Source organism: Cynoglossus semilaevis, chromosome 8, assembly GCF_000523025.1.
Source record: "Cynoglossus semilaevis isolate Cse_v1.0 chromosome 8, Cse_v1.0, whole genome shotgun sequence".
NCBI lineage: Eukaryota > Metazoa > Chordata > Actinopteri > Pleuronectiformes > Cynoglossidae > Cynoglossus > Cynoglossus semilaevis.
Window position 1 is genome coordinate 27,099,610 of NC_024314.1, and position 17,724 is coordinate 27,117,333.

Genomic DNA, 17,724 nt, shown 5'->3' on the forward strand with positions numbered 1-17,724 from the left:
TCAATGGACCAGTTAAGGTTTGTGATAAGATAAGCTTAAATTTTTATCCCTCCAAGTACGTTTTTCAATGACAGGGTGTGTGTGTGTGTGTGTGTTGACACCGCACATATAAACCCTGGGGTGGGCTGCTTGTGTGTGTTCTACCTCTTTCACCTGCCTTTCAGCAGTGGAGGAGCATCAGGCAGCATGATTCCAACCACATGGATCTGGGTTTTGTTCTTCTCTCTGGTCTCAGGTACCAGACCCTGTTTCTTCATTTAGACTCTGGACTGTATTTTTATTTATTTATTTATTTATTTTAGATGAGCTAATTTTATTTTGTAGTTATTATTATTATTATTATTATTACAATTATTATTTATAAATTATTGTTATGATTATTAAACCTCATCTGGATTAATATTACGTAATATTAATTATTTATTATTATTTTTCTGGTTATCCTGATTTTTTTTCATATTATATTTTTTGAAAAAAAAAATAATGTGAATTGAATTTCTTGGTTTGACATATTTTGAATTAATGCCATTGAATCTCCAAATGCAAATGACAAAAATAATGAAAAGCTCCTTTTTCCATGTAGGTAGGTACAGTATGAAGTGTAAAGTTTTACTTCTTTTTTTTTTCAGAGTCAGTTGAATCGCTCTCAGCAGCAGAAACTCAGACATGTGAGTGTGTCACAGTTATTGTTCTATAGTAGTTGAACAGTTCTTGAATACTCCATTGGTACTTGAATACTGAAGTGAACAGGGTGTCCATTTTTTTTTCAACCAGACACCTGCAAGATGTTCGGCAGTGGCATAATTCAAACTTTTAATGCCTCCAGTTTCCACGTCCGCACCAACTGCCCGTTTACTCTCACCCACTTCACCCATGACCAGGTTGACTATGACATCACCACACTGCGGGGAGACGACGGACTTCTGTCTCAAATGGAGATCATCGTCAACAAAATCAGAACTGTCGTGCAGATTGGAGGAATCCTGGTAGAAAAGAAAAGGTTTGGCTGTAAAATAATTCTCTCCCTCGGTCTCTACACTGAACCATCACTGTTGTCCACTCACATATTCACTAATAATTATTCCCTTCAGTCCAACTTCCAGAACGCAGCCTGAGGGCATTTTAGATGTTATTCCTATTCAGCCAAACATCCTCCCAGCTCACACCTTGATGCATTCTTAATAACACCTGTAGAAGTTTATTATTAGCCCTAACACAGGAACACAGCATTATTAATTTATGGCATAGCTGACCTGAAGGATAATCCCTTCAGACTATCACTGTCCAAAACCTGGCTCTCAGACTTTAGGAATCGTGAAGAACCCAGTACTGTTTTGTTTTGTTTTTTTTAATGTTTGTGCTTGTTTGTATATGTTTGTCCATTTGTATGCAGTGTATCACTTCCATATGACCACACCTACCAGCACATTTTCCAGTATGGCACATACACAAGACTGAGGAGTTTGCTGTTTCCTCTGTCTGTCACCTGGCACACGCTCCCTGCAGGAATTGACACTGTGATGGTAAGACTGTTACAGAAACACATCCACACAGACAAAAACATTTTTACAAAAAACTTGGCAACTAAGGCAACAAGTAGATGTGATTGTTTTTCAAAATAATTTTTTTTCTGTGCCACCTGGTACCAAATGATCCACGGCCTGGTACTGGTCCACAACCCTGAGGTTGGACACCTCTTCTTTAGAGCAGTTGTCAGACCCATTCAAGCTTATGTAATGACTTGGTTTTTACTGTAGGTGGAGCTGGAACAGGGGTTCAGCACTGAAATGACTGGACTGTGTGGACAACCCAATGTTTCAAGTAAGTAAAAGATTTTGAAATAAAATGGTCAAAACAAATGTTATGCAATTTGGCTGTTTTACCCTAGTAAAATTTAATGTTACAATTCAGTTAAAGAAAATAACTAATGAATTGTCGTTTTGTTCAATGTGTGTAAGCTGTGACCAATATAGTGTGTAAGTATATTTTTTTTGTTTTTCATATAATTAGGCAGTGAGGAGCAGCTGATCACGAGCAGCATGATCCCTGATGACTTCTGTCAAATCCGGGACAACGTCTTTGCTGTGAATCACGTGAGTTCAAATACAAATACAAAGATCGTAACTTCAGAGGGTGCTGTAAATGTATTTATGAGAACGTGAGCTGATTCTGTGCCTTTTAAGACACTTCTGTTGGAGTCATTTTGGAAGATGGTATAATTTAAATAATCACTAGTATACACTGGGTTTACAGGACAGAGTACTTTATTTTGGTATTTCCTCAAAGTTTATAATTGAATAATCCTAAAATAGAGTGTATTACAGTATTATATTATTATTAGTTTGTTCATTTCTGTTTCTCAATATTCACATTTTTCTACATTCTTCTTTTTTTTCCAGCTGTGCAACAAGTTTTTTTCCCACACAATGGACTGTCTCCAGGACAGGAATCCTCACTTCCTGCGACTCTGTGAGGAGAACATGTACAGTTACGAAAGCAGCAATTATGTCCGCTGCTCCTTTTTCAGTGAAGTTGTGCAGCAGTGTAGACACAACAGCTACATCTGGATAATCTGGAGAACTCTAACTGGCTGTGGTTGGTGACCTTTGATACTTTTGTCTCTGAATTTCTATTTTGTGAAGCACATTTTATGACCTATCACGATTTTCTGAACCCCTGTACCAGCGGCTCCTACCTGCCCCGGGGACCTGGTGTATGAAGAGCAGGGAGCTGCTTTTGTTCCTAGCTGTTCCAACTTTAACCCCAGTCACTCCCGCCAGAACCTCATCAGATCCTGTGTTTGCCCAGAGGGTAAATAGTGTGTGTTGTTTCCCGCTCTCTGAATTCATTTGACCTCTCTGTAAAAGCTGCTTTCACCGTTTTCTAGGTTCAGTGCTAAATGATCAGACTGACGGCTTCCACTGTGTGAACATTTCCAAATGTCCGTGTAAGTTTGCCGGCAGGAGCTACGTCAGCGGAGACAAGCGCAGCACCAACTGTCAGACGTGGTGAGGAGGCAGAAAAAAAAAAAGATTTCCTGGAGAAAGATTTGTTTTTTCTCAAATCTCACCTGTGGATTTCCCGCCTCAGTGTGTGTCAGGCCGGAGGGTGGCATTGCTCTGAAAACTCCTGCCCACCCAGGTGTCTCCTGGAAGGGCAGTTTGTGACAACATTTGATGGCAAGCAGTACGCCGTCCCTGGTAAATGTGCATATGTGGCATCACAGGTAATTGTTGACAGTACATGATTAAAAATTAACATGCTGAAACCTGTTTGGTTACTCACTGCTGTTTTTTCTTTTTAAATGCTTCGTTTTTAAGGGTCTTAACTGGACCATAATGGTTCGGTTTTCTGAAAAATATTCCTCTCTACACACAGCTGTGCTGCAGCTTCCTCAGGTACTTGGTCATTAGCACCTTAATTTCTTTATATATTTCTATTTTTTCCTATATTTTTAAAAACAAACACACATTTTTGGAAAACTAGTTTTGTAAAATATAGATATGATGTCTTTTTTCTTTAGATTATTTTTTATTATTATTAGGGCCAGAATTATAGGATTTGTGGGCTAGCAGTGGTCCCTGGGCCAGGAGTTTGAGGCTATGAATTATGTATTTAAAAACTGTCAATATTCATATGTACAAAAAGGAGATTAAAATATCCATGTTATTTGCAGGTTACATACACATTCTCAATAAACAGTGTCAAAGTGGGAGACGAGGAGATCAGCGAACTCCATGAGTCTGGTAACAAGAGGAGAAGAGACAAAAGTCAACAGTGGATAAAACTTTGTTGACTGTTGTCTTGTCTCATCAACTCTGCAATAAGTTGTGGTTGTTTTGTGTGTGTGTGTGTGTGTTTTCTAGTCTTGTAATGCTTTCGTCATTCCTGTTAAATATCAGATCATGCCCTGGTTTTCTGGCAGTCCTCCATGTTTGTCCAAGTCCAGACATCTTTTGGTATGAAGATCCAGGTCCAGATGTCTCCTGAGATTCAGCTCTACATCACTCTTCCCAGAAACAACCCTTACAACGTGTCAGGTCAGTTACATACAGTAGAAGAAGTAAGTTGGTATTAGCATTTCCGCAGGTATTGGCTGTTACTCACAGGCGTAGTTTCTGATTTGGGAGACATGGGCGGCGACTTCGTGACATTGGACAACTTGCCCGAGAAAAGACATAATTACTGTACTTTATAAAACTGATTTTCACTTGTTTTTAGCATGCTGCTAGGTGCAGCTACTGCTCAATCCAGATTATTTGCCGTAGTGGGCTTTCGAATTTTTTATTACCACTCTTGTGTTCAAAAGATAGATAGAAGATAGATATTGTTCTCTACTTTTGAGAGCAGTGTTGTTGCTTTTTGACACAGTTAAACATCCAAACTGGTACTGCTAATACGTATTGTGCTAGCGCTGGTTAGCTGTTTTTTCATAGCTCAATTGCTAATTGCCGCTTTCCGCGGTTCATGATTCTTTTAACTTTAAACTTGTATTTGTCTTTTTTTAGCATACTTTATAAATAATAAGCATCGGAAAATATATATGTTCACATCGGGGCAGTTAGGGGCAAAATGCTACTTAGCTCAGGGCGCTAAATAATCGGGTTACAGTATGTGCAGTATATGTACTTTACTTTTACTTGGTACTTGGTACTGTACTGAGTGTTAATAAGAGTTCATCCATCTGTCAGGTCTGTGCGGCAACAGCAACAACGACACCACAGACGACTTCACCACAAGCACCGGGATCGTCGAGAATTCACCACAGCCGTTCGCTCTGTCCTGGAGCGTGGGCACTTGTGCCGCGAACATACCCCCCATCTGCAGCAGCACCGACAGCGGTACAGACGGATGATAAAAATACACTCGTGTACAGTAGCTGCCTACAGTGTGCACAGATTTTCACGTAGCATTTGAATATTTTTTTAATAAAACGCCAGCAAAATTGAATTTCATACAAGTATATGTCAACATCCTATAATAATGTTTTTTTTGTTGTTGTTTTTTTTTAGAAATCTTCGCTGATGAGATGTGTTCTGTACTGAGAGACCAAACTGGAATATTTGCCAAGTGTCATGATCACATCCCAGCAGATCAGTTCTACACTGTAAGACTTAAATCAAGGGTTTTCTATACTGAGAATAATCGTGTCTTATTTTAAATATGTGCAAGGTACAGTGAGTAGGCCGCCATTTATAAACTAACCATGTCAAAATGACACTGGGAAAATCAGTGTCACCTCTCAATTACGCAATAACAATCAGATTCCTTAAAGTTATGCTAATTTGTATTTCAAAACATTTTGGTATGTGTGAAAAGTTGGTTTCAAAACATTTTGGTATGTGTGAAAATTTGGGTGTGTATATATATATATGTACATATACAGTGGGTACGGAAAGTATTCAGACCCCTTTAAATTTGTCACTCTTTGTTTCATTGCAGCCATTTGCTAAAATAAAAAAAAGTTCATTTTATTTCTCATTAATGTACACTCAGCACCCCATCCTGAGTGTACATTAATGAGAAATAAAATGAACTTTTTTGATTTTAGCAAATGGCTGCAATGAAAAAAAGAGTGACAAATTTAAAGGGGTCTGAATACTTTCCGTACTCACTGTACATATATATATACAAAATATATATAGTTTATATGCATATGTTTGTGTTTATTTATATATATATAAATACATATATATAAATATTATATTATACCGATTAATCAATCAAACTTTAAATACACTTGCAGTACCTCTGCAGACCTCCAGGAACTGATTTGTGATATAACATCAAACATAAACACAAAGAATTTCACAAAATTGTTCTGTATTGATGATGAACAATAAGATCGTTGTTTCCTTCAGACTTGTGTCGGGAGAACCTGTAACTGTGGCAGCCACCTACAGCAGTGTTTGTGTGTTGCTCTGGGCAGCTATGCTAAAGCCTGTGCCATTTTGGGCGTTGCCGTTGGCGACTGGAGGAAAGCCACCAACTGCAGTAAGTTCAGCCTTGTAACCAGACAGTTAATCCAGGTTAATCTGAGCACAACCAATAAACACAGGAGTAAACAAACACTTAGAGAGTTGTTAGTACAATGTACTTATGAAAAGGATGACCTGAATTCCTGAGTTCTCTCATCATTGGTTCTCACACATTTTCAGACAACTTAGATTAAAAAAAGTAATTTTGACTCTGGAAGTAACACCAACATAAAATACAGACGCGATTTATTACTTTTAAAGTTATTAAGAAATCACCAAAAGCCAAACTTGACAAATAATCATACTGAAAATCAGGTTCACCCACTTACCACCAGAGGGAGCCCAACTACTACAAGTGGTAGGTACAGTATGCCATCGTTTGAATCCCTGATTATAACCATTTACGAATTTAAAAAATACAAAATCAGTTTTTTTGTTTTAAATGACGTCATTAAAAATTATAATCACATTTTTGTGCCCTTAGCTCTGACATGTGCAAACAATCAACAATTCTTCTATGACACACGGACCTGCAACCACACATGTAGGTCCCTGTCTGGGCCTGACCCTCGCTGCTGGTCCGGGGATGCTCCTGTGGAAGGCTGTGGTTGTCCAGAGGGAACTCACCTGAACCAAGGAGGAGTCTGTACTCCAAAGTCAGAGTGTGAATGTCATTACAGTGGTGGAGCAATTCAGCCGGGGCCTGTGGTCATTGATGGACTTCAGTGGTGAGTGGATCCTCAAAAATAAATCAGATTTCTGCCTTTATTCTTGTCATTAAAGTCGTGGCCCAAGAGGTGAAGACTGGAGGTTTGTGATCAACAGTAGTTGACTTTCTTCTTCTTCTTCTTCTGTGTCTCCTAAAGCCTCTGTGAGAATGGAGAACTACACTGTTCCAAGGACTGTGGTAAGTACATTTTCCTTTTGTAAAAAAAAAAAATCATCTATGTTTTCAAGGGCAGTGGTTCTCATTTTTTTTAGTTTTTCTCAGAATTCCTACAAAAAGTAATACAAAATAGTGCAATTTTCTCACTGTGAGACAAACGGAAAAAAAAGTCTAAATTTCAATCAATTTGACTTACTGTGGCCCGAGAATACAGTTCTTTGCCCCCTATGGGAGCCTGCTCCCCACTTTGAGAACCACCGATTTAATGAATCTTTTTATTTTGAGCTGTGATTTGTTGCAGTACATATGAAGGTCAATGAGCTCTTTTGTCGTTAACTGGACTTGTCTCAGGTTGCAGGAATGGGAAGGTTTGTTACCACTGCTCAGAGCGTCCAGTTAACACGGCCCAGAAAACCTGTGACAGTCTCGGAAAACTACAGGTTGGTCAACGCGGTCTTTCTTATCCAGTACGGTGTCCCCTGCTGGGCGTGAACAAAAATTTGAATATGTTGATATATATGTTGTTGTCCTCTCCAGGCTGTGGCTGTGACCTGTGAGAGCGGCTGTTACTGTCCACATGACCAGTACGAGGACCACCGTGGAAACTGTGTTTCCATGGACAACTGTACCTGTGTGTACAGTGGGAAAGTGTTTGCTCCAGGACAGCACGTCAAAACCAACTGTAAAACATGGTAACATCTAACCCCCCCCCGATCCCTCACCCATACACTGATGTAACAATCCTGTCTTCAAATTGATGGTCCTGTTACTGGTCCTACAGCACATGTGGTCAGGGTCGGTGGCACTGCACAGATGAACCCTGTCCTGGCCAGTGTCAGGTGTATGGAAACGGACACTACCAGACCTTTGACTCTAAATGGTACCGCTTTAATGGACACTGCCAGTACACACTTGTGGAGGTGAGGTCAAGACAAACCGAGCCTGGAGTTCTGCCCTGCACATATGTTTTAGAGATAATACACAATATGTACTTTCCAGAACACTCTGGATAACTACCTTATTTACTGCTTTCACAACACCAGATATTCTTCTCTTTTTATTAAATTTTCAGGATCATTGTGGAAATGAAAACGGTTCGTTTTCTGTCAGTGTGGAGAGCGTTCCCTGCTGCGATGAAGAAATGACCTGCTCTCGGTCAATTGTTCTGGACATTTATGTGATTTTTCATTCTTTTTTTTTTCCTTTTCAAATACAAATACTGCTGGCCACATTTTTCTTCAAATACAAATACTGCTGGCCACATTTTCATTTTTCATCATTTAGTTTCATTCTTTTTTATTATTTTTTTATTTCTGGTTAAACCAGTGACTGACATTTCTTTGCTCGACGTTGTTGCAGGGCACAGTCACTCTGACGCTCAGTGATCAGAGGGTGACCAGGCGTCTTCAGACTAACACAACCTCGCCGATGGACTTACTTTACGCCACACGCACCGTTGGACTCTACATCATCGTCTCGGTGCCAAGCAAAGGGATAACGCTCATCTGGGACAAACACACCAGAATCACCGTGGAGCTGCAACCAAACTGGAGAGTGAGTAAACAAGATGTCCATCAGGGGTCACCAACGACATTTGTCAGAGGGCCAGGAGTTTATTTTGGAATACAGTCGTGGGCCGGACTGCACGGTTCAGCGGTCTGGATGTAGCCCATGGACTGCCAGTTGACAATCATTGACGTAGATTTTATAACTTTGAGATAGTGGTGCTTTGACCCAGAGCCAATGTCTCTGTCATTGGTGTAGAACCCCAGGATTCACCTCCTGGGAAAGATCGAATCCTGGTTAGGGCGGTTGGTCCCTTCCAGTGGACTCACCCCCCGCAGGAAGGTACGGGGGGGTTGGTACGGTGCAGTATGCTTTCTGTGGCGGTCATGAAGACTGCTGCCCCTGCGACCCAATAACGGATTAGAGGATGAAAATGGTTGGATGGATGGATGGATGAATGGATGGATGAAGGTTCTTCGAGATTTAAATTAAAAATGCTTCTACCTCGATGTCCTGTGTTGTAGAGTCGAGTGTGTGGGCTCTGCGGGAATTTTGACTCCAGTGCGATGAACGACCTACGGACAAGTGGCTCAGCAGGTGAAACACTTTTTCCCTCTGTTTTTCAATAATGCTAATTTTTTTATTAGCACTTGTCATGGCAATCAATTTGAATCTCGTGTGTTAAGTGCTGTCCAGCCCCATGGTCTTTGGGAACAGCTGGAAGGCCGCCACGCCCCCGTGTTCTGATGTTACCACGGAGATGTTTCCATGCAAACGCAACTCCTACTGCGCCGCCTGGGCCCAGCGCCGCTGCATGATCATAACGTCAGACACCTTCAAAGACTGCCATTTAAAAGTATGCAAATAATGGCTGTCTGCATTTAACACAGCACTGACTGTATTAACTGTGACGCACAAAAAAAAAAAAAAATACTGAAAAGTTTACTCCGCTCCACAGGTGGATCCGGAGCCGTACTATCAGGCCTGTGTGCAGGAGTCCTGCTCCTGTGAGTTTGAAGGGAAGTTCCTGGGCTTCTGCACAGCTGTGGCCGCCTATGCTGAAGCCTGCAGTGACCAGGGTGTCTGTGTCAATTGGAGAACCCCCGCACAATGTCGTACGTTAAATTTATCCACATCTGATTTTCTTTTTTTTTTTGGATAATTTTTAAGTTACAGTTAAACAGTGGTTCTCAAAGTAGGGGGCGGTCCCCTCTAGGAGGACTCAAGCATGTAAATTAATGTCAGTTTCAATTTTTGAAATTCAAGAGAAATTGCACAGATTTTGTTTTTTTTTTTGGTTTTTTTGGTAATTGAAAATCAAATTTAGTGGACCTTTGAAGTAATTTTTCTGATTATTTCGCTTTGGTCGTGGACAATAATAGAGGGTGGGGGTGTGCAGGAACCACTGACTCTTTGGTAAAGGTATATCGTAATAATGTAAATAAATTAACGCTACAGTTACTTCATGTCAGTCAGTGCTACACTCACCTGTAATAATCTGTCGTGCAGCCGTCTACTGCGACTACTACAACCAGCAGGGCCAGTGTACCTGGCACTACCAGGCCTGTGGAGAGGTGCTCACCTGCGGGAAAGATGATTATTTCACTCACAAACTGGAAGGTAACTACAGTACTTTCTGGAGCTCCACTAGATCCTGAAGTGGAAGTTGTGATTTGTTGTCAACTTATTAAAAACATCGGATATTTTGTGTGCGTTGTTGAAAAAGGCTGCTACCCCAGATGTCCAGAAGATTCCCCGTACTATGACGAGAACACTGGTGAATGTACCACACTGGTACAGTGTACCTGCTCCTTTAATGGCACTGTCACCCCGCCTGGGGCAAAGATAATGTTGGAGTCCATTATGTGGTAAGTCTTAGGCAGGTGTATACATATCCTGTGTACTACTGTTTCGAGTATTTGAAGCCCATTTTCAGCAGTATAAAACTAAAGGAGGTCAGTTTATATTTTTATATAAACACATGCAATATATATACACATATATAGAAATATATACACATATATATACTTATATGCACACATATATAAATACATACTGTATATATTTTATATAATATATGATGAGTACCTCAAGCACCACTGCAACATGGACAACAGCAACATCAACCGCGCCTACGTCACCACTCGGAACCACACCCTCAACTACTTCACCAACAACAGAAACGACTCCACCTTCACCATCACCATCACCCACTACACCAGCACTTACAACAGTCGAATCGCAGTCAACCACATCTCCGACCTCTCAAACACCAACCACCACCAACGACCAGTCAACTACTAAGTCATGGTCAGAGGTACCATCAACTACACCAATCCCAACAACCGAACCTGCCTCCACCACCTCAGCGACTGTGAGTACCTCAAGCACCACTGCAACATGGACAACAGCAACATCAACCGCGCCTACGTCACCACTCGGAACCACACCCTCAACTACTTCACCTACAACAGAAACGACTCCACCTTCATCTTCACCATCACCCACTACACCAGCACTTACAACAGTCCAATCGCAGTCAACCACATCTCCGACCTCTCAAACACCAACCACCACCAACGACCAGTCAACTACTAAGTCATGGTCAGAGGTACCATCAACTACACCAATCCCAACAACCGAACCTGCCTCCACCACCTCAGCGACTGTGAGTACCTCAAGCACCACTGCAACATGGACAACAGCAACATCAACCGCGCCTACGTCACCACTCGGAACCACACCCTCAACTACTTCACCAACAACAGAAACGACTCCACCTTCACCATCACCATCACCCACTACACCAGCACTTACAACAGTCGAATCGCAGTCAACCACATCTCCGACCTCTCAAACACCAACCACCACCAACGACCAGTCAACTACTAAGTCATGGTCAGAGGTACCATCAACTACACCAATCCCAACAACCGAACCTGCCTCCACCACCTCAGCGACTGTGAGCACTGCAACATGGACAACAGCAACATCAACCGCGCCTACGTCGGCGACTGCCACCGTCGTCACGTCTACTGTAACGTGGTCAGAAACGACTCCAAACTCGCCTTCACTTACAACGGGCACCACCGGCCTCTCAACCTCTGCTGCAACACTGCCACCGTCGACCACCTCTGGGACGGAGCCGCCCACGTCTGTGGGACAGACCACGGCCTTACAACCGTCTACGTCCACAGCAGCTGCCCCAGAATCTACGACCGTCAAGGTCGTGACAGCGGGTCCACACACGCCAAAGCATCACAGCACGACACATAGTTGCGAGGAGTGTAGGGATCTGAAGAGGAAAAAGACCTGGGCTTGCAACGAGGTGTGGACGGAGGACTGTTTCAATAAGACCTGTGTTGGTGGGAAAATTGAGTTGACCCCCGTGGTCTGTCCGGAACCCACGGTTCCTACGTGCCCCAGAGACCGAGTCACAAAAGTTTCAGATGGATGCTGTGAAACATGGAAATGCGACTGTAAGTTTTTTGATGTTGGATGTTTGCGGTGGTGTTGACGACTGTGCACCGACTGTAGTTTCGAAGTTTGTTATTTGTATGGTTAATAATTACCTTGTAGATTGCCGTGCTAGTTGAGCGTGTTGTTCAGTCACCGAGTATTTTGTCCAAACCAATGAAATGTTCATACAAAAGATGTGGTCTGGTGGTCTGTAAGGGTACTGCATGCTTGTTTGTTTCATTTGTTCTTGTTTATTTTTTTCATGATTTTTTAATTAGTCTTGCAAGGGTTAGCATTTAATGTTTATGACTTCTTATGTGTATGGAAAAGGCAACATTGCTCTACCTTCTTGTTCCAGGTCGTTGCGATCTTTATGGCGATCCCCATTACATCACCTTTGAAGGTGTCGCCTTCGATTTCCTGGATGAGTGCACCTACATCCTGGTGGAGGAGCGGTCACCTCAGCATCATCTGTCCATTTCTGTGGACAACTTCTTCTGCATGCCCGGCTCAGCCTCCTGTGCTAAAGGCATCTCCCTCCGATACCAAAGCCACGTGGCCACACTGAGCATCATCCAGCCTTTTCGCACAGTACAAGTAGGATAGCGTGCAAATATTACTTCAGCCGCCTCATAAAGCGTTTACACAAATCTGATCTGGATTATTCACTGACTCCTCTGTTTGTCTCAGGTCGCCCTCGACGGTAAAATCATTCAGCCGCCATACGAGGAACACGGGCTGAGGTTTGAAACTACAGGGTATGTGGTGTCGGTCCACCTCCCAGACGTCCGCTCCTATGTCTCTTTAAGTCCTTCGTACACCCTAGTGGTCAATCTGGCCATGGAGCATTTCTTCAACAACACGCAGGGACAATGTGGTACGTCAGTATTTACACATTAGGTCAATGGTTACCAAACTTTTTTTTGTTGGGATGTCTGATAATATTGGCGCGATGTTAGCATAAGTATGTAATATCGGAATGAATTGTTATTGGTTTTTCCCCTCATAATGAAAACCTGATAATGCTTGGGTTTCACCAAATATTCAAATTGCTTTAAAAAATGTATTTTGTATAAATTGTTAATTTGTGGAATGCGTCTCGTGGGCATCAGAATAAAAGTAGGTAACGTGGTAATTCCAGGCAGGAGATACCTAAATATTGTTTTGGGGAAAACGGCTGTCTAAGTTTGTGTATGGTGTTTTTAATCACAATTTAAAAAATTAAAAAAATCTTTTACTAGACTGTTCAGGTGACCCGAAACGGGGCTGAGACCCCAAGGTTGTTCATAATTTTTAAAACACTTTTGTCTCCATCTGCTCCAGGTGTGTGCGGTGGTCCGTCCTGTGTACGTAGAGAAGGGCAAATCGAGGACAACAGTTGTTGTGATAAAACGGCCTATGACTGGGTCGTGGCCGACCCTCTGAAACCCGCCTGCAGTTCGGCGCCCAGGAATGTGTCCTGTCATCCGACAACACCAACTGACGGCCCCTTCACCCGCACCACCACCTGCCCTTCAAACCCCGTCTGTGAACTGCTGGAGCATCCGTAGGCAACACACAAAAATACACACCCATGTTTTGTTTTGTTTTTTAAGTAAAACCGTAATCCATTTTTGTCTTTTAGAGTCTTTTCAGAGTGCAGAGAGAAGGTCAACCTGCAGCTCAAAAAGAGGAACTGTCAGACGGACTCGTGTGGGAACAGAGCTGTTCCGTGTTCTGCTCTAGAACAAGCGGCCGAGGAGTGCAAGAACGCCGGCGTCTGTGTGGACTGGAGAACACTGACCGATGGCCGCTGTGGTATTTTTATGTTTCGTGTGTGTTTTATCTACGTGGCCCACTTCGGTCGTACCACCGCACCATTTACCTGACTCAAAAATCTGTCTCCGTGTTCCAGACGTAGCTTGTTCAACAGGACTGGTCTACAGAGAGTGCAGCGACAAACTGGACGACTTCTGCTACGGAGGGTTAGAAAATTGAACTGATTTACCCTAACTTAACTTCTACTTCACTACACACACACACACTAAAAGATCTGTCATTTTGTCTGCACAGACAACAACATCCAGGGTCCTCGCTGGACAAGGCCAGCTCAGGGTGTTTCTGTCCTAGTGGTCAGATAAGAGCTGGGAAATACTCCGTCAACTGCGTGTCCAACTGCTCTTGTGAGTAACACGTAGTACCGCAAACCTTTACAGTATAATATACATTGTTACACACTTACGGGTGGATTTGTATCTGTTCACCCACAGATTGTAAAGGACCAATGGGAGAGCCCAGACTGGTAGGAGCAGTGATGGGTTTTTTTAATTTAAAAATAATAATAATATGGTTTTAAAGCTGCAGTCCTTGTCTCTGTCTCCTCCAGCCTGGTGAAGTGTGGAAGTCCAACTGTCTTCTGTGTACGTGTAACAGCCAGACTCTGACAGAGCAGTGTTTTCCAAAGCCCAGTCCACCTGCCCCTCTCTGCAGCCCCGGCTCTGTCCCCGTGAACGTTTCCTGCTGCGGTGACCAGGCCTGCGGTGAGCGCAGGAACTTCCTCGTTTGTTTGTTTTTTAATCTATCCTCTGCCTAAATAAACACTGTTTTGTTTTGGCGTTTTGTTTTTTTTTTCAGTTGAGAAGACCTGCAGTTATAAGGACAAGACGTACAAGGTGCAGTACAGTAAATGGCCACATGATAACACGAGCACTGGAGGCGTTTCCTCCAGAGGAGAATTTAAGTCTGAACTGATTGTGTGTTTGTTTTTGTGGGTGTGTGTCTGTGTCTGTCGATAGATAGGAGACACGTGGAAAGATGCGGCCCTTCCCTGCATGTCGTTCAACTGCACCAAAGAGGGAGTACATACGGTTACGGACAGCGTTACCTGTCCAGAAGACCGCTGTCCAGGAGACGAGGTACACACTGTCTGCAACAGTTCTCACTGGTTGTTAATGGACATAAACATTTTTTAATTTATTTTATATTTGAGCAAGATTGTGGTGTACTATAGCACAGAGCTCCCCCTGCTGACATAGTCTCTCCCATTTCTCTAGGTTTGAACTGGCTTCATTATGTAAACAGAAACAGATATTTTCTGCATACTACACATACTATACTTCAGTACTATACTGATGTTTAAAAATATTTTTTTAAAGTTTTCCTTGTCAACTATGAGAGTTGTCTTCATGTTATATATATATAATTTTTTTAAAGGTCACATTTTGAAGCAGAACCTAATCATTTTGGGTGTTGAAAATAACTGATGTGGGTTTTGTTCTCCAGGTGAGGAGGGTCGAGGAAAAACAGCCGATCTGCTCAACATGTGAGTCCAGAACCAATCACACTCCAATCATAACTCATCTGAGTCATCTGCTAATAAATGATTGTGATCTAACTCGCATGTGTAAAACTGTAACTTGGATCATTAAGACCCCCACCCTAAAACATCTATGTTGCCCATATGACTCCAACTTTTTTATCCTATCACTGTGTTTTCTTTAAACAACAGGTGAAGTCAACTGTTCGCCAAAGATGTCCCGCTTTGACCTCAACATGAGCGGCTGTGCTACAAATATTGAGCTGCCAGTGTGCCAAGGTTTATGTCTGCCGCAGCACAGGTGAGACCACCACCGCTCCACTGCTTTCTCCGCCATTTTTGAGCCACGGCACAAATTTTTATAGTTTTAAGTCCAACGTCGCACCACCAAACAAAAATGTCACAAAAATATTATCATCTACAAAAACTATTATAGTTTAAATTTGCTCACAATTTTCTTACTTGGTGTGAAGCCTGGGCCTGTTTAGTTGAACACCACACCGATATGCTTGCAGGAATTGAAGAAAGACACACACACAGATTTTCAACACCTGTTTTTATAGCCATCTAGTTCCACCTTGTAGGAAAAAATCTTTGATTATTCTGCCCTTCACTGTTGCCTAGATCATTGTTTCCCAAAGACTGGGTCGCGACCCTTAGGTGGGCCGCAAGAGATTTTCTTTTAGGGTCACATCTCACATCATGTTTCCTAGGAGTTTACAAATAATGTCTTTTGACTTGGGTCGTGAAGATTTGTGACTTTTAAAATATAGGTCCCCCCCAAAAAAGTTTGGGAAACACTGGCCTCGATGAACACAGACAAATATTTGCAGTTAATAAATATTAGTATTCAGACCAATTAATTTGAATAATTTTCAATGGTACCACCAATGTACTCCATGTAAACCATGTAAACCATGTAAACAGTCTAAGTGGCTGCAGAGCTTTTTTCATAACTAGGTGGCGCCACCTAGTGACTGCAGAAGCCACCAAAAAAGTCTACATTTAAAGGAAAATATCACAATTCCCACCTTTAAAATAATAATTATATTAATGTTAAGTATGTAGTAATTTAATTACACACACGGTGTGGGGACTACTAGAGTACTCCAGAGTAGTATTAGATGTAAGGAGTATTTTAAATGCAAAAGTCACTCACTTTTTTTTGCTCTTTGTCCACTTATATTAATGTTAAGTATGTAGTAATTAAATTACACACACAGTGTGGGGAGTACTAGAGTACTCCAGAGTAGTATTAGCTGTAAGGAGTATTTCAGATGCAAATATCACTCACTTTTTTTACTCTCTTGGTCCATGATGACAGGGTGGCAGTGCTGCATGGTGACCTGCAGGTGGTGCAGAGTAACAGATGCTGTCAGGAGCGGAGTTCAGTCAAGAGGTCAGTGACCCTGCAGTGCTCTGACCACACCAGCAGACTGTTCACCTACGAGCATATCACCAGCTGTGAGTGTAGAACCTGCGGGATACTGCGCTGAGAAGTACTTTAAAAAATAACGACGTTTATCCAATCAGTTAATAATAATCTGTTAAATTCAGCAGACATTGATTTAAAAAAATACATTTTTCTCTCTTCGTATTCTTCATTTTAAATAAATCCTCACGGTGAACTCGCTGTCCTGTTTGCTGCTGTCTGTCAGTTCACCCTCACTCACTGTTGGCAGCCACTCAGCCTGGTCTTTGATCAGCGCCATTAATGTGTGTTTTTGACTTAAGGAGGTAATGGGTCGTTTTAGCTCTTTAACTCTCACGACAGACATTAACCATTGAGGCTCTGGAGGTGGCGCCGTGGAGACACGAGCTAGTTTGGATTCATTCACAGCTGATTTAAGTTAAAAAAATTCTGTTAGGCAACTGGACGTGAATTTTCTAAAAGAAGACGTTTCACCTCTCATCCAAGAGGCTTCTTCAGTTGTGTGTGTGGGTTTCGGTTCAGAAAAAACTTAGGAGGATCTTTAACCAACACCAGATCCCCGTGCATTTCAAACCTGGCAACACCAAGGAATAAGCTGGACAAGGTGGTTAACGCCAGTCAGTGCAGTGAGGAGTGTACGGACCTGTTCATTCATGGGGAGACTAAACAACCCACATACAAAGCACTTTTAATACCCAAAAGTTTCACCTCAGTTTCACACAGCAAAGTGGCAGGTGACCGACACTTTCACAGTTGACCCCAAGACCCCACCTAACAGGGTGGAGCTGAAGTAGCTTTATTTTTTTCCTTCTTCGATGTATGTAAGCCTTCCATTTTGTCCTGAAAAGGTGGGATGAGAGGATGTGATGTATATTTCTCAAGCAATAGGACACAGTAGAAGAGGCCATTGTTATCAGTCTATCAATGGAACAGGAAGACTTTGATCAAGCCCAGGAAACCCCCAGTCTTAGAAAAGCCTGAGTTTTCTCCAGCAGAGAAAAGCATTTTATTTTTTGGAAAAACAGCCAACCATCAGAGGGAGCGGGCTTTTAAAATAAGCTGTGGCCCAGCTTCACGCTGCTGCTGTTTGTTGTCCATTCAAGAGCGTGGATACTGAGGAGGCGTGGGATGTTTCCACCGGAGGATGTGCGAGCAGACCTCTGATCTC

The 17,724-nt window shown here is 42.3% G+C and overlaps 1 protein-coding gene across 1 annotated transcript; it reads left to right on the plus strand.

The window, feature by feature from the left end:
* Positions 1-90: 90 nt before the first annotated feature.
* On the plus strand, positions 91-16,752 carry LOC103382942 (mucin-2). The gene is made up of 42 exons (XM_025057159.1): positions 91-235; positions 630-668; positions 775-1,000; positions 1,394-1,523; positions 1,758-1,821; positions 2,011-2,093; positions 2,400-2,595; positions 2,686-2,811; positions 2,888-3,008; positions 3,091-3,226; positions 3,321-3,398; positions 3,677-3,746; positions 3,903-4,040; positions 4,692-4,841; positions 5,013-5,107; positions 5,862-5,994; positions 6,463-6,706; positions 6,845-6,885; positions 7,216-7,304; positions 7,402-7,556; positions 7,646-7,784; positions 7,937-8,041; positions 8,224-8,418; positions 8,895-8,967; positions 9,057-9,226; positions 9,329-9,485; positions 9,880-9,990; positions 10,097-10,241; positions 10,456-11,849; positions 12,188-12,426; positions 12,520-12,706; positions 13,153-13,375; positions 13,454-13,626; positions 13,724-13,793; positions 13,882-13,991; positions 14,079-14,110; positions 14,195-14,348; positions 14,443-14,480; positions 14,604-14,723; positions 15,091-15,130; positions 15,317-15,425; positions 16,449-16,752. Exons 1-42 carry the CDS (start codon positions 187-189, stop codon positions 16,618-16,620), a joined length of 6,519 nt encoding a protein of 2,172 aa, XP_024912927.1. The 5' UTR covers positions 91-186; the 3' UTR covers positions 16,621-16,752.
* The last annotated feature ends 972 nt before the right edge of the window (positions 16,753-17,724 follow it).

What these genes read in the sequence shown, in the direction of transcription:
- LOC103382942 (XM_025057159.1), top strand. Translation starts at nt 187, where the DNA reads ATGATTCCAACCACATGGATCTGGGTTTTGTTCTTCTCTCTGGTCTCA. An exon ending in GAGAACTCTAACTGGCTGTG is followed by an intron (nt 2,596 to 2,685) that starts GTTGGTGACCTT and finishes CCCCTGTACCAG; the next exon opens with CGGCTCCTACCTGCCCCGGG. An exon ending in AGCACCAACTGTCAGACGTG is followed by an intron (nt 3,009 to 3,090) that starts GTGAGGAGGCAG and finishes TTCCCGCCTCAG; the next exon opens with TGTGTGTCAGGCCGGAGGGT.